Source organism: Capricornis sumatraensis, chromosome 14 (genome assembly GCF_032405125.1).
Source record: "Capricornis sumatraensis isolate serow.1 chromosome 14, serow.2, whole genome shotgun sequence".
NCBI lineage: Eukaryota > Metazoa > Chordata > Mammalia > Artiodactyla > Bovidae > Capricornis > Capricornis sumatraensis.
In genome coordinates, this window is record NC_091082.1 from 59167335 (window position 1) to 59191949 (window position 24615).

At 42.4% G+C, this 24615-nt stretch overlaps 1 protein-coding gene across 1 annotated transcript in view; it reads right to left on the bottom strand.

Moving 5' to 3' along the window:
- DDI2 (DNA damage inducible 1 homolog 2) overlaps positions 1–22218 on the bottom strand; it is a 32190-nt gene extending 9972 nt beyond the window's left edge. Inside the window, exons 1-6 of the mRNA XM_068986204.1 lie at positions 22081–22218; positions 13693–13822; positions 10799–11035; positions 8885–9011; positions 5149–5276; positions 1922–2050 (exon numbers count right to left, since the gene is read on the bottom strand). Of these exons, the coding sequence (XP_068842305.1) occupies positions 1922–2050; positions 5149–5276; positions 8885–9011; positions 10799–11035; positions 13693–13822; positions 22081–22218 (889 nt within the window). The remainder of the gene's footprint in view (positions 1–1921; positions 2051–5148; positions 5277–8884; positions 9012–10798; positions 11036–13692; positions 13823–22080) is intronic.
- Positions 22219–24615: the final 2397 nt, after the last annotated feature.

A 24615-nucleotide genomic window follows, 5' to 3' on the forward strand; every position in this document is an offset into this window, starting at 1 on the left:
GTTATGTCTGGATGCTCCTACTGAGTCTCACCTAAAAGAATTATTTTTCACTTCTTTTTACATCTACGCTTTGAAATTCTCTATAATGAGTATTTACATGGATAACAAAAAGAAATTAACAACAAAAAAAGAACAATTCTGATTAAAGACAAAGGACTGAACACAACTTACTTAACTCAATTTACTCCTAAAAAAAGCCACAATAAAAAGTCATTTTTTTTTCTTTTTAAAGCCACAAATCACTTAAGCCAAACACAATGGGAGAGACGACTGAAACGCAATTCTGGAACTAGGCAGCAGATTACAGTAAGAAACCAAGAAGCAACCCTTTCTAACATCACAGAACTCTTAAGAAGCTGATGAGCTGGTTGAAGCAAATACCTCTGCCAACAGGGGTGGAGTGAGCCCCAAGCAGGAGCACCGGCTGCAGGTCTATGGCAGTACAGCTGGACCTTGGGGCTCCCCTCCCACACGCTGTTCAGCCAGGTGACTATCACCTCCCCTCGATAGTGGACTGGAGGTTTATTTTCTTAAGGGTGAACCAGAGGCTCTTGTAATAGAAGTGGGCATAGAGGAAGACAGAGATACAAGAACCAAACTGAAAACTGAGGTGGGTGGGGAGGGGGCGGGTTAAGTGGGACCTTACTGAGATTAGCCTTTTTCTCCACCCCAATTTACAGATTACCCACAATCACCAGGGCTGCCCACCCAACTAATCTTCCAAACAGCCTTCTGGTGTCTCATTCTTCAACATGAGCAGATGCCAAGAATCACCAGAGATTGAGAAAACCATCTAACATGAAAGAAAACTATACCAAACATAAAGGTTATAAGGCAAAGTTGAAGAAATCTGGTTTTCTTTCTCCGAACACAATGAAAGAAAATAAAACTAGAGGACAAGTCCATGATAGTAGATTATTTTACTTGAGTATCAGACATCCCAGAGGGGAGGAAATCATTATCAGAACCATTTTTCCAGACTGAAAGGTTATCTAGTGCAGTAGATGAAAAGAGATCTACACCCAAGTACATCATTGTGAAATTTTAAAACACTGAGGTCAAAGAGAAGATCTATAAGCTTCAGAAATGGAAGGGAAATCTCACATGTAGATGACCAAGAGTTAGAATAGCAGCCAGCTTCTCCAGAGCAACTCTGATAAAAATCATGAAGGAAAGTGATTTCCAACTTAGCCTGGTAGAATGTAGAGAAAGATAATGCTCTGATATTTAAGGATCCACTTTATTCCTGTGTACTTTTTCTCAAGAAGTTATTGGAAGATGTACTTTAATAAACTGAGGTGTGCCAAAAAAAAAAAAAGTATGGGATCCATATTATCCAGGGTTAAGACTGAAGCAAAAGGTACCCTTCAGGACCCAGATTCCAAAACAGCAACTATGAAACAGTCCTGAACCACCAGGCTAGGCTGAAAGAAACCTCTTCAATAGGATGACATATATAATGGAGATTTACACACTAGTAAGTGTTTAGGGATGAGTAACACACAAAAAAACCAATGACACACTCACAGGCAGGACAACTACTAATTCTGAGAAAATACACTCGACATGAAAGGAAAAACAATCTTTTTCAATTAAATGGCTTAGCTCTCAATGGTACTTACATAGTCATGTCAATATAGCACTGAAATCATGTTATTTAGAAAAATGCAGGTAACCACCAAAAGAAATCAGCTAAAACAGTGGAAAGGGATTATCTCTGAAGAGCAGGAAATACAAGTAGTACATAGGGGATTAGTGGTTTCTTTTTCGTAACCAGCTGAACTGATGTTACATATATAATTCGGATAACATACAGGATCTAAAATTTCTAAGGATTAGGCATGCTGGATCAGATGTCCCTGTCCAAAAGGAATTTTTAAAGTCTATTACACTACAAAGACCCCCAGCACCCTTCACTCACCTAGATGTACCCTTCCAATGATCTTCTGAGTGCCCACTCCTTTGGCGATTCCTGCCCACCGACGGTCTACCAGCCTCATTATATTACACCTTTCTGCACAAGCTTGGCTCATAATAGTCATCTGGGCACCTGGAGGAGGGGGAAAACATCAGATAAGAAAGACCAAATCCTCATGTGTGGGAAGATGAAAAAACACAGCACTAAGAAGAGGGCAGAAAGCAGGCCTACTCCCAGGCTTCTGTCAGTATGAAATCCTTCCTACCTAGCAGGCTTCGTGCCACACTTAGTTTAACTTTCAGTTTCACACTGTCATCTGAAACATGGTGTGGAAGCTTGCTGTTGAGGGAAATAGTATTGTTTAGATATAATAATTACATGACATTTTTAAACTTTAAAAACAGAAACCAAATATACTTGGAAAGGATTTCCAAAAAGTCAGACTATGTCTACAGATGGAAACACTCAAGCACTGGCTGCACGCTTGGATCAGTTTTCACTGAGTATCTCTAAACATCTTACCAAGTTATTTTTATTTCAAACTCTGGGACACTCTAATTGACCAGTTAAAAAATAAATCATGTAGTCTCTCATGAACTCTCCATTCTCTGCTCCCTCTTTCCCATGAGGAAGAGGGCATTGAGGCCTTTTCTCTTCTCTCCTGGCTATACACTCATCCACACAGCTGGGGCTGGAGTGAGCCTGAGCAGAACACAGACACTTCTCTCATCTTTCTCTAGGGTCCTAGTCTCTCCCAGGGAACCTAGTTCCCCTCCCCGTGTGGTGGACCTGTCTTTCACAAAACCGCTAGGTATAATCCTCTTTCTCCCCAAATACTTCTCTCTTTGGACTTCTCTCCTTGGCAATGGAATTCTTTTTCTTATGACCATAAAATGCAGGCACTGTTCGCTTTCAACCCTTCTTCTTACAGTCTTCTCCCCACTCTCAAACTGAGCTCCAGCCCTGTTAATAAATTCTGGGCAATTTCTGACCTTTCTTCTTCTAACCACAGCCATCACCCTAGCTCACACTTGACAATTTCTCTGGTTTCCAAATCACTCTGTAAGGGTATAATTTAAAGCAAGGAAATAGTTCTGATCCTGAGGATACCCCTCCTTCAGTCTTCTTAAAACACTACCTCCTCCAGATCACTTATTCATCTGCTCAAAGGTCTTTAAAACAACAGCTTTAAACCACATCACCACAGCCTTAAGATCCCACCCTACCCTGGTCCAATCATTTCGAGCTGCTACAGATTGAATGCCTTCTTCCAAAACTCATGTTAAAACCTAATTCCCAGGGTGACCATATTAGCAAGTAGGGCTTTGGGAGGTGATTAGGTCATGAGTGTGGAGTCCTCATGAATGGGATTCAGTGCCTTTTTAAAGGAGCCCCCAGAGAGCTCCCTTGTCCCCTTCCACCATGTGAGGACACGGGGATAAGATGGTCATCTATGAACTAGGAATCAGGCACGATATCTGCCAGCCAAACCTCTCAGCCTCCAGAACTGAGATATAAATCGGTGTTGTTTACAAGCCACCCCGTCTACAGTATCTGTTACAGCAGCCTGGACAGATTCAGACACCAGCCTTACAGCTGACTCCTAAACCTTCCACGCTACCAGGAGGAATGTGTCTCCTCTGCCTCTTACTCACTCTGACCCTCCTGTGCAGTGCCCTCTCCTCTCCTTTCACTTCCTCTGAATTCCACTGAGGCTTTAAGGCCCAGCTCAAGACCCACCTCCCCAGCTGACTGTCCTGTCCCAGTGATCTCTCCTCTCACTCAATTCTAACACTTTCTGTTCATATTACTCAAGATAACTTATACTTTATGGGCACTTAAAAGTTCTTTGGCATTCGAGGAATGTTAGCATCAAGAAGATCCAGAAATAATGAAGGGAAAGGCATTTTAGGAAGGCAATTCTTTTTTTTACCTCCTTCCTCACTCCACAAAAGCTGGTTACTGATGTAAAGTCTGCAAACTCAAAATGACAAGGGTCCCTTTCACCGCTCTCCTGCCTTTTCTCAAGGCTCAGGTCAAAGCCCCAATCCTCTCTCTACCCATGGAAACAGCTCAGTTCAAAGGGTCTCTCTTTGGAGAAGCAACACCTGAGCACCTCAGTTAGAGTGAGAATGTGGTCTTTATGTTCATCTAAGATGCACTCAATTTTTGCACAGTGGTTAAGAGTTCTGGCTTCAGGTAGATCTGGGGCTTTACCCAAAGCCTGTTACTCATGAACCGTATACACCTGGAAGACTGGCTTCACCTGTCTATGTCTACAAGTTTCCTCATCTATAAAACAGGGGTAACAGAACATAGTTCATAGGTGTACTGAGGATTAAACAAAATGGAAGATGATATACATTAAGCACCCAGCATAGTGCTTGGCACATCGTAGGGGCTCAATAAATGCCAAGTGTCATCTCAGGGCCCCTTAGGAATTTGTCCCTCACTCATAGGAGCCCTATGAAACTCCAGTCTTACCCCCAAGCACTCAGCACTTCATAAACATTTTAAAAACTGAATAATCAGCAGATGCACTCCTCCCAGGAAGGTATGCATCTGAAACCTAGCACACGTTCAGATATTCTGTGGATGAACAAGTGGAGGAAAGCCTACTTGCGCAGGGGTTTTTACTATGCTGGGAACACAGCCTCTCTCACAGAATGAGGGCAGAAGACCACCGGACACACACACGGTGCTGCCCCGTGTGGTCTTACGAGAGAGCAGTGAGTTGTTACTGAGAGAAAAGGTGCCACTTAGTACAGGCATTACCTGAATCCTCATGTGGGGAACTTTTTGCTCCTGACCTGGCTATTAAGATCTTTAAGGGAAAGAGCCACGCCCCATACACCCTTACTTTCCTCACAACTCACGGTAAAGTGTTGGGACACAGACTAAGCTCAAATATTTGTTTGACTTCTACATACCTCCTTATAGTTCCTTATTTTAAGCCCGGTTACCCCCCAATTTTTTACAGAGGCATCCTACAAATTAGGATGCCAAGTACGGGAAGGTAGGAAGATGAAGAAGGCACTGCAAAATACAAAACTGGTTAAGAAATAATTAAAGAAAAACCTACTACAAAGAGGAAATTGGCAAGTGAAACAAAAGCCCTTGGGCTTGTTAGTTAGGTGTCCAAAGGAAAACAGACACCAGTCTCCCCTTCTCCCTGTGTCTGGTCAGAACGCTGGATGTAGAGACAAAGAAACAAAAGACAGAGATGGCACCTGAGTCAACAAAGGCTTTCACAGGGTGTCCATTCACTTTGCAGTTGATATAAAGCATCACTACTTGGCCAAAACTTTCTGGAGCCTCTTCCATGGCTATTGTCATGTTTTCCTCAATGTTCTGTTGCCTGTAACAAATCAAAACCAGGTATACTAATTGCATTGTTTCCATGAAGACAAATCTGTTTCAAAGTCACAGTATTAAAAGCATTTGTACATATCATATGCTCCAACTATAGCGGCTGAGTCACGGAAATGACAACTGGTGCTTTACCCTGAAATATGTGATCTAGTAGGACGAAGTGAGATACATCATTGGCAGAAAATCTAAAGGCATACAAATTACCTTCACATAAAAACAATTCTGTTCCCTTTACAAGTTCAGAAACAGGAAAATAAACTGGTAAGCAAGGGTCACAACCTGCTTCATCCTGTAGGTTAGAATTTTACCAATGTTCCAATTTAAACTGAGGGTTTACTGGGTATCTGGGTACATTTCCTACATCCACTGCATTAAAAATAGTTTACAAATATAATATACAGGTGTGTCAACTGCCTGAGTTACATCTGCTGCTTAATTTCCAAGTCTGGGTTTCTAATCCGTGAAACGAGGACAATGATTTCTATTGTGGGACTGCTGAGAGGTATAAGGCATCTAGCATACAATGCTAGGGGCAGATGCTCAAAAATATCTACCTACTTGGGTACCTGTTAGAAAACTACACACACCTGTATAAATCATATTTCACCTAGTCCATCAAAACATTTCTTCAAAAATGGAATGCATTCTAACATGAGAAAAGCACATAAGAAGGAGTTCCAGCTTACTCTAACATCTAAGGTCTTCATTCCCAGCTTTTGCTTTTTTTTTTTTTTTTTTAAGTTTTTTGATGTGGATCATTTTTAAAGTGTTTTTTATCGAATTTGCTACAACACTGCCTCTGTTTTATGTTTCATTCTTTTGACCCCGAGGCATGTGGGATCTTAGCTTCCTAACCAGGGACTGAACCTGCACCCCCTGCATGGGAAGGCGAAGTCTTAACCACTGGACCACCAGGGAAGTCCCCAGCCTCCTGTCTTTGTGGGAACACAATCACACTATTTATTTACATACTGTCCTATTATGCACAGCTCCTTTCATACTGCACTGGCAGAACTGCGCATTCCTGACAGAGACTGCATGGGCTGCAAAGTCTAAAATACTTGTTATCTGGCTCCCCATGGAAAAAGTTTGCTGACCTCTATTCTTGACTGTGCTTCCCAGGGGGCTCAGTGGTAAAGAAAACACCAGCCAATGCATGAGCCACCAAAGACAAGGGTTCGATCCTGGGGTCGGGAAGATTCCCTGGAGGAGGAAACAGCAACTCGCTCCAGTATTCTTGCCTGGGAAATGCCACGGACAGAGGAGCCTGGCCGGCTATAGTCCATGTGTTCACACGAGTCAGACTCGACTAAGCGACTGAGCACGCGTGCACATTCTAGACTGCAGTGCTTGTCCCTTTTGAAATAATACTCTAGCTTAATTCCATTGACGGTTTTACCAGACAGTCTGTAATAAAATATTAAACTTCTCAGAAAGTCAAGGTAAAACTGTTTAGTCAGACAAATAGGAAAGCTACTATATACCTCAATGTACACGTACCCTGCGTAACCACCGGTGTAGCACACCAAATTAAACTGCCATAGGCATTTAATACAGTTACATAGCTTTTCTCCTAGGTCACATAACTATATTTATTATCTTATTGATACATATACGTGAAATTCAGAAAAATGGTACAGATGAACCTATTTGCAGGGGAAGAACAGAGACACAGATGTAGAGAAGGAGCATGTAGACACAGCAGGGGAAGGGCAGGGTGGGAGGAACTGGGACTGACATCTGTGTACTGCCATGTGTAAAACATACAGCTAGTGGGAACCTGCTGGCAACCTGCTGTGTAGCGCAGGGAGCTCAGCTCAGGGCTCTGGTGACCTAGAGGGGAGGAAGAGTAGGAGGGAGGGAGGTCCAACGAGGGAAGGGATATATGCATACATACAACTGATTCGCTTCGCTGTACAGTGGAAACTAACACAACGTTGTGAAGTAATTATACCCCGATTTAGAAAAACCAACCAAACAAAAAAAAAAAAACCCTAAAATTAATTGTGCACTCCTAACTTTACATTGACTCCAACCAAGGTAACTTTCAACAAAAAACTGCCTGAAATAATACTCGTTACTTTGGCTACCCTAGGCTCTGTGTCACTTCACGTACACAAGGTTTTCTCCTTTAAAAGAATACATGCTTGGTCTCAGTTCCTCTACCTCCCCCTGGGAAGAAACATAAGCCGTATGAATGTGCCTCATTTCACTTCTCTTCCAACAGTTCCATGTCATGGTTTGGCTATGATGCTCCTTGCTCTCTGCCCTCACCCCCACTTTCCTGGCTTGAATGCAACTGTCCCCGAGAGGAGTTATGTCGGATTCCCTTACAGCTGCAATGTGGTCTAGTTCAGAAAACACAACTATCTCGCCATTTCTCTGCACAGATTTAATTTGTGAAATAATTGATAGTACCTGATACAATTAATGGGAACGCTTACACAAACAAGAACACAAGGGAATGGCTTAGGGCTGTCAACTGATTCTGGCATATTTACATTTCTTTGATTTCAAAGGTACTCAGAGAAAAAAGAAAACCTTTATTTGACTTCCAAGCTGACAATGACCAAGTCAGGCTTCTTTTAAGTAACCAAAGATGATGATCAGGCCCCTTAACAGTAGTCCTGTTACAGTTACACTGTTCTTAGTCATACTATGGCCTTCAATTAGCAATAAAAACTGAATCTGGGATGGGAGAAAGCAGCTGTTCTTTAATTTGAAGGGACTGACTGAACTGCATCCTGCTTGAGACCAGGAAGGGGACCAAGGCGGGCGTTAGCATCCTTGGGCCTTTTTAGGTCCCACACCTTAAGATGCTGATTCATCAGATTGGGGAGTAAAGCCCAGCACCTGCGTTTTTAAGAACCTCTCCTGTGACTTTAATGTTGCCCCAGATTAGAACCACAGCATCAGAGAATCTGGAGCTGGAGACGAGTCCTGCTGCCATTTTACCTGCTGAGGCCAGCAGGAGAACTGTGGAAGGAAAGAAGACGCAGGACAGTAAGGTTCCTCTTTGCACAGCTCTCTCTAATCCAATCACGTCCAAGTCCTGGATTTAATCAGAGCTTGTGTGTTATGTTTGAGGAGCGCCCAATGAGCTTGAGTAGCCAGCCCACTAATCTCACCAAACTGGAGACTTCTGCTCAGCCCTGGGAGCATCAACCTGGAGCTGCCTTAATAACATGCTGTGGGTTAGTTGGGGAGTCTTTTTTTATGCTTTCAGTGCTGCGTGCAGCATGCAAGCTCTTAGTTCCTCGACCAGGGAGTAAACCTGTGCCTCCTGTGGCAGAAGTGCTGGGTCTTAACCACAGGACCTCTAGGAAAGTCTCCAAGTCAGGGAATCTTTTTTAAAATTTTAGAAGAGAAAAGTCATTAAGTTAGGTAGCTGCACCTTTGTAATGTTGAATCAAAATGCGAGGAAAACAGAAGAGATAATAAACCAGAAGACTGAACCTACTGTTTCAGTAGGTTTTACATAAATGCAAAATAAGGAATCCACTTCAAAGCAGATGCCCAAAGAATATAAGATCACCTGCAGTTTGGGAAATCTGGATCCTCTAAATCTTGCTCTTTGGGTGAAGGAGTTATTACCTTATATCTTCTTCTATCTTTGCCTGAGCTTCAAGATCAAAAGGGTCCGCAGAAAAGAGACGAATCCTTTCTTGCTCTCTCCGGGCTCGGTCCTGTTGCTGCTCCACCAGGACCCTAGAAAATCTCTCTGCAAGAATGGGGTGGGGGTGGTGGTGGTGATCTTAAGAATCATTATATTTTCTTTATTAGTACTTTTCCACATCAAACAATTTCTCAAGATACAACTGTAAAAGATGCAGAAAGGATGGCTAAAAATCGTTTAAGATGAGCAATTAACATTTACTTTCTATTCTTGGAGGCAAAGATTACTTTTTTACCTAAATTTAGTGTAAAGAAATAAAGCATTTGCAAACGCCATCTCAGAGATGATGACTTTTCAATTTAAATCAGTGGAGAATAACCCTCAGTGTAGCAGACAGATGACCCTCCCCTCCCCTCTCTCCACTTTTATTATCCTATCAGCTAGAAATAAAATAGAGCAGTACCGTCCCTCTCTTCCTCTTCTAGTTTTGTCTCCTTTACAATACTCTCTGCTTTAAAGCAGATAAGTTATAAGCAAACTACTGTTAGCCTATCTGTATTACCTGATGGATTCTAAGCAGAAAAATCAATAAAGAGAAAACACTGCTTGCGATAAGATGTATGTTACAAGAACCACCTTTATTTGATATTTCTTAGATGTGAGTACATTCAAATGCATAAATGTAAAAGTGCCATCATCATGGTCTTTGGCAATTAGATATGCTGCAAAAGAAATTAAAGAAACCAAGATAATGGTCATATGAACTAATACACACAGCATGGATGAATCTAAAAAACACTAAGTTGAGTGAAAGAAACTTGACACAAGGAAGAACATAAGATATGATTCCATTTATATCAAAACAAAAATTAGGCAAAAACTGACCCATGATAAGTATCAGAATAGAGGGAGCCGATAAGGGGTGGAAACTGACTTAGAAGAAAACATAATGGAGCTTTCAGGAGTGACAGAATGTTTTATATTGTGACTAGGGTGCTGGTTACATTGATTTGTCAAAACTCAATCAACTGAATGCTTAAAATCTAAGTATTTCTTTATAGGGAAATATTACCTAAACTTTAAAAATGGTTATTGAGGAATGAGTCATTAAGTGTCTGTTTGTTCTAAAATTTAATCAGTAGGGTTTCACAAACCCAGAAGTAAAACTGGAGAAATCTACAGAGAAAACTGTCATAAAGATGACTAAAAATGAATGTTCTGTTAAATACAAGAATGGCTCAAATACAGCTCCAAATAAACTTTTGGACAGTTGGTGACAGCCCCACTATCATTAAATTTGGGGTGAATGGGAATAAAGGGGTTGCATTCTGCCATACAGGCTGATGCACTGGACCTGTTTTCCTGGAACTAAAATCATTTCATCTGGCATCAGCTGGTTAACTGGTACTCTCTTTAACTGAGGGTCTAACAAAACAGACCGAAATACCAGTACCTGGCTATTAAAAATAGTGTCTGCAAAACAAACAAACAAACAAAAAACCCATACAAAAACAAACTAAAATCTCTTGAATCACTATGCTGTACACCTGAAACTAAAGCAATATTGTAAGTCACTTATTCTTCAATTAAAAAAGATCTGTACCTGGGTTATATGCTGCTGAAATAATAAGGGGGGAAAAAAAAAAAGAGGAACAAAGGGGACTGGTTGAGTGGGGTTTCAGAATTCTAGAGATCCCTAAAGTTCTGTCACTATTGCCAACTAACCAGTCTTTGACATCAGCACTAGTTTACCTCTCACAGACCAACTGATATGTTCAAGAAGTCATGTGACTCAGTGGGCTGAACACACCAGTTGCCTGAATTTCTCCCCATTTGCTGTGAAACTATTCGCCTCAGGTCAGCTTGATGGCCTTCCAATTTTATAAGCTTACCAAGATCTCCACTGAGCAGAGCGTCTGCCAAGGGTGGATTGCGTTCCTTCAGCAAGGACAGCTCATGGGGGTTGGCCAGCAACATGTCTCGGAGCAAGGCTGGATTGTCCAAGCCCTGAGGAGATGAAGCTATTTCTCCAGGAGCTGAGTGGGACTGCTGCACTCCTGGTGGCTGGCGCTGCCGGGTGTTTGACGTGCCAGGCACAGCTATGCTACGGAAGTCTATTCGGGGTAAGTCTGTTGGGGAGAATTGATTCAAAGTTTACTTCAAATGACTCCATAAGAACAAGTATTTGAAGGAAGCAGCCAATTTGCAAATACGTGGTATGTATTAGTAGTAGATGGTAACCAAAGACATTCTGAATGCCCTTTCCCTGGTTATTTCTCATGCTGACTTTGAATATAAACACTACAGTCCAAGAGTGAACAGGTAGGAAAGAATAGAAAGAGAAAAACAGGGGTTTGGGAGGCGGTAGGGATAAGGAGACAATGGTAATAATCTCAAATTTGGGGTTGATAAAATATCCCAGGATAGTAAGTTTTTACTTACTCATGTATTAAAACAAAAAGAAAAAAATAAAAAATCAAAGTCAGTCTCAAATATAGCCACATAAATCTGAATGCTCTTCAGCTCTTAGGTCTTAAGAAAAATCCTAGTCTGCTTTGACATATGCTTCAAAAAGCCCTGACATCCTGGGTAAAGAATACTATATATATCAAATGAATGTTAGATGTGAACTTCTACAAGTATGTGCTACACATATTAGTGCTTTGAATTTATGCTTTCATCTGTGCATCACTGCTAACTCTTCTCATACCCTGGGGAGCCAGTGGATGTAATCATTTCACAGAAGAGAAAAAAAGAAGAGGAACCGCAAAGGTTCTCAGTGCTGAGCACACCAAAAGATTTCACAGGTTCACAGCCCACATCCCAGGTTCCACACTCCAGGGTGAGCTGACCTTATTAAAATGAAAGAAAGATAAAAGGGAGCTTTACCCAAAGGACCCACATATTGTATGATTCCATTTGTGACATGTCCAGAATAGGGAAATACAGAGACAGAAGGTAGATTGATGGGTGCTGAGGGCCAGGATGTGTGAAGGCAGATGGGGAATGACTGCTAATGGGTACACAGTTTTTTGTAAAAATGATGAAAATGTGCTAAAACTGATCATAGTGATGGATGCATAATTCTGAATATACTAAAAATCATGAATTGCACCCTTTACACCCGTGAACTGTGTGGTAGTGAATGATATCTCAATACAGCTGCTATAGGAAAAAAAAAAAAGAGCTGTATTATTAAATAGGGAAAAGAAAACAAACACAGAACCCAAGTATGTAGCCAGAATGATGGGCTAAGACTGAGTGAACCCACATTTCTTCAACCCTAAATTTTATCTGATGACTGTACCTGTTCCAAGCCTGGGGCTGTCCTGAAGACTTTTGGACCGCAACTAGAAAAAGGGAATGCTTACACCCATGCATAAAGTTTCAGCCTCTTAGCATGGGTTCAACTAGGCACTTTTTGTCAAACAAACCTCAGTGGGCAGTGTGTGTGCGTGTATGTATATATGCACATGAACTCTAAGCCAACGAAAAAAGTGAAGTGAGTAAGATGATCTTTGTGCAGTAGCTAATCTAGGTCAACCAGCAAAACATATATGGTTGGGTGGGTCCTCCTTATGGGCTGAGAAATTTTCATCTCAACTCTGTTATCTCGAGAGTCCACTCACTTCAGAATAATTTTGAAAAAACCTGTCTACGTTATAGACCAGACTGCCTCCCCTCCCCCATCTAGTGGCTTCTCTTGATCCTGTGGCACAGTCAGGGGGAAAAAAAAAAAACCAAAACAGTGAATCTCCAGAACTAACAATTTCACCAAATTGACCAGAGGAAGATTTGGGTTTGACTGATGGGCGTATCTCAATCACTTCTCTTTCTAAAGTTTAACAGTAACCCCCAGGGAATAACATAATTCAGAAATGAAAGGAACAGGACTTGATGGTCTCTCATAGCTCCAGTTTCAGGCTGGATGGAAGCACTGTGTTCTAAACTGGAGTTTTTCATCACCCAGCCACCTAAACTTCTTTGACAATCTGAAGCAAGCTATGGACCATCTCCTCATCAAATGCACAGATACACACACAACTCTGCACACTATTTAAAGGACATGGAAACTTCCTAATTCTCCATGCACAGATTCTAGATGTAGTGTCTAAAACAAGTAACAGTTTCTTTTTCATGATTAACAAAGCTGGTGGGAAAAAAACAGAACTTGGTGGTCCAACTGCTTAATGTTCATAAGGCTCAGAGTAATGGGGAAAACACCAAGTTTTAAATCCTGTGCTGTCACTTACTAGCTATGCAACTTTGGAAATGATTATTTAAAAATCAGGGCTTCATCTGCTAATGGTTAAGAAACTGTCAAGAGATATCTTTTCTCCTATTACAGTTATGGGATGAAATGCGGGTGCAAGTGGCTGGCTGACTGTAAAATGCTCAGCAAAGGCCTACCACTGACGGCCAAACACAGCAGCAAAAGTCAGCCATGAAGCACAGGCACCTGCGGCCTCTCAAGTCCTTCCCCAGGATAAAATGATGGCTGATAACAACAGAACCTAACATTTACCGAGAAGGCTTGCTCTGTGCTGAAGGTTTCACATGCATTACTCTCCCATCAACTCTAGGAGTTGTGGTTAACTACAGCACCCATCTTACAGGTGAGGAAATGGGACTCAGAGAAGTTAACTTGTCCAAAGCTACCCAGCAAGCAAGCAGCACAGTCAGGATTTGTATCCTTGTAGTCTGAATCCAAGGCGAATCCAAGACTTGGAACTATGCTATCTACTAACACTTGCCAGGGCTGTGAAATCATTACAAGCTGCCTTACTTGGGAACTGCACTGAAGGTCGAGGGTCTGCATTCTCCTTCTGTCGTAAAATCACAACGTCGCCATCCTTTAAGCCGTAAGACGCCAGTGATCTGTGGTTGTCTGTGAGAGGCCTTTCAGCGTAGACAATCTACAACCAGAAAAGATTTGAATAGTATAAAGCGCTGAGAAGTAACACAACACAGAACAGAAAGACCACAGTTTTCATCTTCACTGGTGAATGTCACTCCCTGCTCAAACCCTCCAGCCATTTCCCATCACACTTAGAATAAAAGCTAAAATCCTTCCCGTAAAGGCCCAAACAGTTTGGTCCCTGGCTCCCCCACGACCTCATCTCATACCATGATTACTGTTCCTCAAACAACACCGCCAAGTTCCCCCTCAAGGCTGTTTCACTTGTTGTTCTCTTTACCTGAGGAATGTTCTTTCCCAGGTTGTTTTTTTTTAAGGTTTCGGATCAAACATTACCCCTTCAGAGTCCTTCCCTAATGACCCTACTTAAAACACACCCTCACTTCCCATATTATATACTTATTTCTTTATGGTCTCTCTGCCCCATGAAAAAGTAAGATACTCTGAGGACAAGAACTTTGCTTTTTTCACCATATCCAAAATGCCTAGAACAGGGGCCTGGTGGAGGAATAATGCCCAAGTATTAGCTGAATTAAGGACAAATGGATCTAAGGGAGGTAGACAATTTTAGATATAATATTTAGCAGAGAGGGAAATGGGAATAATTTGTTCTGGGGATAACTACAATACTATTAAATAATATGTTTACTCCCCATCCACAAGTTTTAGTGAGATATAATTGACATACAATATTGTATTAGTTTTGGTTGTACACCATGATAATTTGATATACATATGTAATGTAAAATGATCACCATATATTTTGTTAACGTCTGTTACCTCACAGAGTTATAAAAATTGTCTTCTTGTGATGAGCACTTTTAAGATCTACCCTTAGCAACTTTCAAAAACATGATACAGCATTAATTCCAGTCACCTGCAAGACATGACATCCCCATGTGTCCATTTCTTTTTTTTTTATTTGGTTGTACTGGGTCTTAGTTGCAGCACCAATAGGATCTAGTTCCCTGACCAAGGACTGAAGTCGGGCCTCCTACTCTGGGAGTCTTAGCCACTGGACCACCTGTGAAGTACCCCTCCTGTGTCCACCTTTAAATCCTCTCCCACTTTGGCAAGTCTGAGAGGTTCCAAATAGTAAGTTCTTCCTTCTCCTCAATCATCCTCAAATTTTTATCATTCTTATGTTTATGAGTAGAAGATAAAAGTGGAAGAAATTCAGAAAAGCACAATTAAACACAGATGGAAAAAAGGATCAGGGATGTACAATAATAAAAATATTTTTATGATGTGCAATCAAACACTGGAGAAAGCCTGAGAGCACAAAAACATGAAACAACGGGCTGTGAAAAGAACAAGAGATATACAATGGACACACTATGATTTCACCATGAAGGAACGTAAAAGCCTACCCTGCATTATGACCTACTCGGTAGAGAGGTGTTCAGAATAAACAGAGGCTCTGGTTTTCTCGCTAATGATTCACCTTCCATGCTGCTGCTAAGTCACTTCAGTCGTGTCTGACTCTGTGCGACCCCACAGATGGCAGCATGAGGCCACTGGTAAACTGAGGAACCTGAATTCTGTCCTGACTCTGATGAGGCTCCCATCACTCAACTGGTCTGGGCTTCACATTTTTCATTTGTCAAGTATGTAGCTGGGGCTAGATAATCATACCTACACACAGCTGTCCCTTCCCCATCTTTCTGCTATACTACCATTCTACAATGTCTCCTCACATGTCCTCACAGCTCTCACAGCAAAACTGCCTGACACAGAACCTGAAAAATAGAGGATTTAAATGGAAAAAAAAATGATCTGCCATATCTGCTCTCAGAATCTGCACTTACATAAGCAACAGAAGAAGAAACTGAATTTAGTCACTTCCAAAATCAAATACTTCCGGGGTTGAGCCAAAAAAAAGGATTTGCAGAGTTTGTAGCTTGAATTCTATTTTATAAGTTCTGTACAGGACTAGAAAAAGTATTGTTAGTTCTTACCCTCATCTGCAAAGTTAAAACATGTTACAACAGATTGCAACTGTTATTCTATCAACCTATTCACACTCCCTTACTTAATAAGCACCTTGTGTACTGTGCTCCGTTGCTCAGTGGTGTCCATAGCCCTCAGGCTTCTCTATCCAGGCAAGAATACTAGACCAGGATGCCATTTCCTACTCCAGGTGATCTTCTCGACCCAGAGATCGAACCCACGTCTTTCATCTCCTGCACTGGGAGGTGGATTCTTTACTACTGAGCCACTTGGTAAGCCCACTTAAGCTTGTATCTCATAGTAAAAGTACACCAGAATCAACACAGATGGTTTGCAATACAATCTGAGAGTCATATTATAACTTCTGGGACTGCTTTAAAACCACCACAAATCTGAAATGACAAGTGTCCTAGGTTGAGGTGTGCAGCAAGAAGCGTACCAAGAGAAATGTTACGCAGCCAGCTCCAACAGAGGGGCTTCAACTTCGTGAAGCAACCAGGAGGTACCAGTGGCCTAAGGCCTATTGGGTAAGAAAGTCAATTTTCCAGGGTCAGAAATTCAACCACCAGTATATTTAGAGACATCTGATCAGTCAACAGGTTCTAAGTGCACTTTTTATAAAAGAACATTTACTTATCTACTCAAAGAAACTCAGGAGAATCTGAATGCTCCATTCCACAGATGACTGGATTTTCTTCAGGCTGTAAATACTCCATGGAAAGCCATATTAAAACAGCAAACAGCTATCACTGGGTGAGCTCCTACCAGAGCCAGCATCTTACTAGGTTCTCACAGTTTTTCACCTAATCCTCGTATTCTCTTGTCTAAGTCTCACAACCATCTTATGAAACAGACATTAACTGTCCCATTTGATATACGGTTAAGTGACCTGACGCTCCAAGGCTATTAAGAGAACTGGGACTGGGACCACATCTGCCTGACTTTACAGCCACACTCTTTCCTAGAACCACACACAACTTTCCCAAACAGAAGTCCAACATGGCCTGGTGAATTAGCTGGGTGACCTTTCCAAGGGCTATTAAGCCACCCATCACCACCAAAGGTGGCTCAGTGGTAAACAATCTGCCTGCCCACACAGAGATAAAGGAGATGCGGGTTTAATCCCTTGGTTGGGAAGATCTCCTGAAGGAGGAAACGGCAGCCACTCCAGAATTCTTGCCTGGGAAATCCCATGGACAGAGGAATACGGCGGGCTACAGTCCATGGAGTTGCAAAGAGTCGGACACGACTGAGCACGTACACATGCACCACTAAAGGCCTCTACTCACCAGGGGATCAAAACACGTCCACTGTCCAATGCACCCCTTGCCCTGAACAGGAAGAAAGGAGCATTGGCAACTCCTCACTCTTTGGATTCCCATTTTACAGATGCCGTACATCAATCCATCACTGTTCAGCTAAACAGTTTTTCCTCAGTGGACAACATAATTTAAGAAGCAGGTAGCCTAATCTAACAATAAAAATGTAAGATCCAGGTAGTCACTACCCTCAACCGTGTACGTGAAATATGGAAGACTGCTATCTGCTCCAATTTCCTGAAAACACTAGACTGGAGAATGTGGGTAAGGAGCAAACATTCTTCATACTGACAAAGCAGCAGATGCATACCATTCTAGTCCAAGGGCACAGATGAGATAGTAGCTCAGCTGAAATTATAACTGCCACAGAGAACTTTTGTTGTTGTTATTATTGTTGTTAAAACAGGCTTAAGAATCTAAGAAACAATTATTCTGCAACTGATGTCCCAGAATAAGTCTGAATGATTTTTCAACTTAATATGAGACTCCAGGAGATAAATGGTTTCAAATTTCTAGCAGTCAAAACAAGTTTTGATAATGGCACTGGTGATGCTTTCTACCATTCATAATATGCAGCTCCAAGATTATAAGGCTCAAAATTCAAGTTTTGCCATTTGTAAGAACATACAACAGAAAAATGTATACAGCTACAAGCCTTAATCTCCAAAAGTGGCACAACTCTTAGTACTTACTTCAGTGTAGACACCCTGGAGATTGAATTCTCATCTTAGCCAACATTCAGTGATAGACTAATTAATATGACTCCAGAACCTTTAAGTAGGATGTCAACAGTTTCCAGGTCTCTGAATGAGCAACTTCAATCAATCAACAGGTATCATAACAATACATTTCTAGCATTAAGGATCATAAAACAGCCACAAAACCCTGCGAATCAAATTTGAACAGCTTCATAATAGTATCTACCATTAACTGAAAATGCACTATATACCAAGTGATCTACACATACTATCCAATGTTAACAGTCAGCTTGACTTTTACAACCTTTCTGGAAGATAATTTGGCAACAGTTACTACAAGCCTCTCAAAAATCTGGCAATTTCGTATCTAAGAATTTATCCTAAGAAAACAAACAGAAATGGGGACAAAGCCTTAAGTATAAAGGTATCCATGGAAATGTTATTCAAAACTGGTTCCAAATGCCCCCAACTAAAATGCCCAGCAATAGGGCATTAAATAAATACATACAATATGAAGTAAATGTAATACATCTATATGATGATAAATTATGTGGCCATTGAAATGATAAATTGTGAGGATTTGAATGTTAATGGGAGGGGCTTCCCTGGCATTCTAGTGGTTAAGACCCTGAGCTTAGGGGGCACAGATTCAATTCCTGGTTGTGAAACTAAGGTTTACATGCTGTGCAGCGCAGTCAAAATAAAACGAAAGAAAAAAAATTGAACTGTTACGGGAAAATGTTGACAATATACTTTGACTAAACAAAGTAAGGGATGAAATTGTTTACTATAGTTCAGGGCACATGTTTAAAAGATATATTTTAACTATATAAGAAAAAAGCTTAGGAAAAAAATATACCAAGATGTAAACTGCAGCTGAGTTATAAAGTAATAAATAATAGTGTTCTTCTTCCTCCTTTTGTATATGTTACAAGTTTTCTGTAATGAACATGTAGTATTTAACAGAAAAGAAATATATGAAAACTACCTGTGAAAACAAGCATGCCAAAATCAGCTACAAAAGCAATTTTCAGTTTCTATTGGTTTAAAATAGTGTTTTACAAACCACAGAACACGCTGTGTGCAGCTTCATTTCTAGGATCATACAGTTACTGCTATTATTTGGTCTCTAAATATACTTTGAGAGTACTTACACACCTTGCACTTTTTTTTTGTTAACCACATGCCACCTACAGGGGTAAATTATAACAATGTTTCAAAAATGCAAAGATATTAATTGCAAGTGAAGTTGCTGCTGCTGCTAAGTCACTTCAGTAGTGTCTGACTCTGTGGGATCCCAGAGACGGCAGCCCACCAGACTCCCCCGTCCCTGGGATTCTCCAGGCAAGAACACTGGAGTGGGTTGCCATTTCCTTCTCCAATGCATGAAAGTGAAAAGTCAAAGTGAAGCGGCTCAGTCGTGCCCGACTCCAAGCGACCCCATGGACTGCAGCCTACCAGGCTCCTCTGTCCATGGGATTTTCCAGGCAAGAGTACTAAGTTCCTATAATTGTTTGAAATTCTCCAGCGAAGTCTGCATCAAAGCATCAAACAGGGCCATGCCTGGCTTCTAAGCCCACACTTGTGTTAAGAGATGGAACATGCCCAGCTTTAATCACATGTACAAGCAGAGATTGTGTCTATTCTAAATGTGTTATTACTGCATTATAACTACTACAATGACTAGCGCTGTTAAAAGTTAACACCTTTTCCCATTGTACCCTCATGCACAATCCATGCCAATCTTGAAAAACTGAATTATAAACCAGTGATCCTTAATGTGGTTCACACATTCAAGACAGTTCTTCAAGGATGCAGGAAGAAAATAGAAAATATTAGAATTTTCATTTCCATTTTAGTTTATCCTTCCTTAAATTCTATCCTGGGCCTGTTTATACTGTACCTAAGGTATTACTTCATGTATATAACTGATGTTTACAGCTATTATATATCCATACATGTAATATACATGAATTTATATTATGCATATACCACTAGCTCATATATATTAATTATACATATCACAAAGATGAATATTTCAAAACATTTTACTTAGAAGAATACATAAGCAAAAAAGTTTGCAGACCAGTGGTCTGAAAACACAGTGACAGGAAGAAATAGTCAGGAACAGTCACAAGAAAAAAAAATTCCCTTTAGAAACGGCATCAGAAATGGAGGTGAAGGAATGAGAACAGAGAAGGTAAATAAGAACAGTAAAGGTAAAGAGACCAGGAGAACTTTGAGAGGGAGGAGGGGGAGATGAGTAATAAGGGAGAACCCTGGCAGGTAAAGGAGTGGAAGGGAATACGCCAAGTAAGTGAAAACGACATATATGTGTATTAAAACTACAATGATGTTTACTATTATGATTTTGCAAAAGGAAATGACTCAAGTGTCTAGGGTGGATCCTGTTCCTGCCTGATGGGCAAGCAACTGAAAGACAGCCGACCACCAGACATCCTAAAATAGACACTGTGTTAGGTTACAATGGAGCCAACAGAAGAAACTTGAAAAACAGGAGTTGTTTACTGGCTCCTTCAGGCAGGCTTAACACACGTCAGAGCCCAGGGTTCCATATGCTAATTTGGCTTGGGAAGGAAGTAAACGCCAAAACACTGATGATGAATAAGAAAGAATTTGGAGTTAGCCTAAGTGTTCAATTAGTAAGGTATTCCGAACCTGCCACGCTGGCAGGACAGTGCGGGCCTTGACCATACAATTAATCGTCTTTCACTCTGACACTCTTTAATTTATTTACATTTTTGGCTACAGCAATTTCAAAAAGTGCAGGAATACAGAAATCACAATCTTCGTCTTCACTCAAGCCCAACAACAAAATCAATTTACATTTTTTAGTCCACTTACCAACTGGTGATTGTAAGCAGGGTAAGAGAACTGCCAGAGGGGGAAGAGAACAACTGAAAAAGCCACCTTCAAAAATCTGAGTTGATTTTCCCTCCCCACTTAAACTGTTGTTTTGTAGCTCTGTATCTGAGGGATTCACAGACAGGAACCGGATCCTGAGTTTTTCTGGATGCCTTTATAGAAGTTCCAAGAAATCCCTTTTACCAATATCTTTGTATATTTTGCCAGAATGTCGATTTGAGTGACACCCTGTGACCCAAAATAAAGTCTTTCCTGATACTCAGCTTATGCCAACATTCTAAAGTTCAAAGTGTAAAGGAATCATACTTACTTCCGAACAAAATATCGACACATTTGTTTACCATAACACAGGGCAGAACAAGCTGTAATGAGGCAATAGTTTTTGGAACTATTTCATAACTGCAGTAGGAAATCAAGATTTACTTTCTGGGACCTTGGACGACTTCTATAATTTTATTAATGTTTAGACTATGTCCCTCACAGTCCACTTATCAAGTCAGGATTTAGACGTTTTAGTGTGAAGGCCACGGAGTTATAGTCATCAATTCTGTTTGGTAGCAGACCCCACACATTTTTTGAGAATAAATTACTTTGCTTACTTAAAATGTAGGAGCAGTCGAATTTCTTTCCAGCAGGGTTAAGGGAAATGAAACAACCCAATCACACTGAGGCCCATTTTAAAGCAAATATTCTCAGAAAGTACTGAGCTTTGAACTCACCCAGATTCTGAACTGGGATGTAAAAGAAAGGGGTCTTGACGCACTATGGGGGAAGAGACCAGAGAAATAGTTCAGGTGAACTAATAATTACTTTAAAAATAATAATTTAACCAGGAACGCATGTGCCAGGGAAAAAGAGCATTTCCAAAGGCTTCAAAACAAGACGGTGCAAGTCTCAAACTTTTCCTTTCACTTAGAGCGTAAACCTTTATATTCAAAGGTAAATTAAGTTTACTTAGGCAGGAGCCCTCTCCAAAAAAGCAGGTGAACATTTACCACAGAGACCTAAACTGGTATTTCTGGTTGGGGAAGCAGGATGTATAAACTCTCGCAAAACTACGGCTTCTTAGGTCTGCGATGACACCCCAAACTAGGAAATTAGAGAAGGGGCCAAAGAGCCAAAAGGTGGGACGCGCCCCACAGTCCACACGCCTCTCAGGCTGCAGTGGGTGCGTATGCGGTCAGGTTCTCCGCTCCCTCCCCCAGCACCCCACCCCAAGCTCGGGGTGTGTGGGGGCAGCTACCGATTCCAGCTCTCTTCCGGATGCGGGGGTGGGCTGGGAATGGCCATCCTGCTTCCCCTCCACCCCCTCCCAATTCCTCACCAGCAGCAAAGGGAGGGCGTGAGGCCCCAAGGCGGGAGCGCTAGCTCCGCAAGGAGGCCCCGATCTCTGCCCAGCGTACCTGGCTCTCAGCTGCGGGAATGCCGGACTCGAGCTCACACAGAGCGCGGAAGTTGTGCAGCTCAAAGTCGGCGTCGACCTGGAGGGAAAAGGTCACCTCGGAGAGGTCCCTCCGCACACAGTACACGGTGAGCAGCATGGCCCGGGCCCGACCCAGCTCGGCTCGGCCCGGCCTCGGCGCGGAGCGACGGGGCGGCGGCGGGGCCTGGCTGGTGCTGCAGGCTGACGGCACGGGTTGCTCGCTCGCCCGCCCGCTCGCTCCTTCCCTCCCTCACACACGCTCAGTGACTCACTCCCTCCCGCCCTCACCAGCAAGCACGGCCGCCACCACCCGCCTGCGACTCCGTCTGCCTGCCTGCCGGCCTGCCTCCCACCGCTGCCGCCAAGCGCGCCGGCCGCCCGGCGCCCCGCCCCGCCGCAACGCGGAGGCCGTAAAGCCCGCCTGGCCCGCTCCGCCTTCGCGGCGTAGCGAAGGGGCGGGGCTGGGAAGGGGAGGCGGGAAGCAGGAAAGGGTTGGAGGGGGTCGTGGGAGGAGAGATGGAAGAAGGGGGAGGGCACGGAAAGGGATGAGCAGAAAAGAAAAACTGTTCATCGCTTGACCTAGAAGGTAACGTCTGTGGAGGACTCCAGAATTTCATTTATTCATCCAACAGGCATTTATTGAGTGCCAGTTGGCAAATATCCACGTGGGTACAGAAATGCGTAAAAAGAAAAGCCTTTGCCCTTAAGGAACTCTCAAGCTGATAATGGAGACTGACAACCAAGCAGATAGGTTTAAGACATTTTCCAGCATAGAATTTGAGGCTCAGGGAGCTTGCTTTTCTTTTGAAGATAATGATTAGGGTTAAAACCAAAATTATTACCCTAACTAGTGTATAGGACCCCAGCTCACTGGCCCCTGCCTTCCCCTTCAGCCCTGCCTCCTGAGCCCCTTCTGCAATCTTCCCTCCTGCCACACTGACTTTCAGTTCCTCCTAGGCTCCGTCTCCCTGCCTCGTGAATAGTTTTCCTTCTATTCACCAGGACTGTCTCTTTGGCTGGCAAATCCCAGCACCACTGCAGTAACTTTATTGGGCACAAGTTAGAATCCACTGGATAAAATATGTGCTACTTTAATGGCCTATTTAAGGCCACATAACTGATGAGAAGTAGAAGCCCAAAACATGAGGATGAGTCAGAATACCGAGACAGAAAGAGGAATACACAATGTATGTAAGATTGGCATCTCCCCATTTACCCCACCACTCCCCATGGAGTAAGAACAGGCTCTTCTATTATGAAGAAAGGGAAGAGGGATCATGATGGCTATGGATGCAGGTAAGTGTGGATAGATTGGGAGGCAAGAAAGTAAGCGAAAGACCAGCTGTAGATGGTTCTCTGTAAAGGAGGAGGACGGTTATCTCTGGAAAATAAAGACAGAAGGTGGAAGAAGTGGGTGGGGTGAAGAAGAGTGGTCCTTATTGTTATGCCCAGAGTCCGAGTCCCCAAAACTGAGAGAATAAGACATCCACAACAATGCAAAAGCATGAAGGGTTTTATTTCTAGCTCGAGCTAGGGCTCCTGCCACATCCAACGCAGTGGAGTGGACCAAGGAGCCCTGAGCCCAGATTTACAGCAGTATTTATAGGTTTTAGAACAGAGCATTGGCAAGGGCTGATTGGCTGCAGGAGTTTCCTAGTATTTACTAATTGGCTAATCTTTATTGGCTGCAGGGGTTTCCTGGTATTTACTAATTGGCTATTGGCTGCAGGGGGATGTCTTTTACATCCTGATAAACTCAAACCAGGTTAAGAGGAGTATGCTGATTAGACAAGTCCCGGCATCCGCGGGATGACCTCACTGGGCAATGACTCAGCCTTTCCTGTGAGTCCTACCTTAGTCCCTGAAGCCTATCATGGCATTTGTTAGGTCCCAACACTGATCAGCTACAGAAAGCTTATCAATGACTTAAACAAGTGAGTTCAGTTCAGTTCAGTTGCTCAGTCATGTCCGACTCTTTGCGACCCCATGAATCGCAGCACGCCAGGCCTCCCTGTCCATCACCAACTCCCAGAGTTCACTCGGACTCGCGTCCATCGAGTCCGTGATGCCATCCAGCCATCTCATCCTCGGTCGTCCCCTTCTTCTCCTGCCCCCAATCCCTCCCAGCATCAGAGTCTTTTCCAATGAGTCAACTCTTCTCATGAGGTGGCCAAAGTACTAGAGTTTCAGCTTTAGCATCATTCCTTCCAAAGAACACCCAGGGCTGATCTCCTTCAGAATGGACTGGTTGGATCTCCTTGCAGTCCAAGGGACTCTCAAGAGTCTTCTCCAACACCACAGTTCAAACGCATCAATTCTTTGGCGCTCAGCTTTCTTCACAGTCCGGCTCTCACATCCATACATGACCACAGGAAAAACCATAGCCTTGACTAGATGGACCTTAGTCGGCAAAGTAATGTCTCTGCTTTTGAATATACTATCTAGGTTGGTCATAACTTTTCTTCCAAGAAGTAAGCGTCTTTTAATTTCATGGCTGCAGTCACCATCTGCAGTC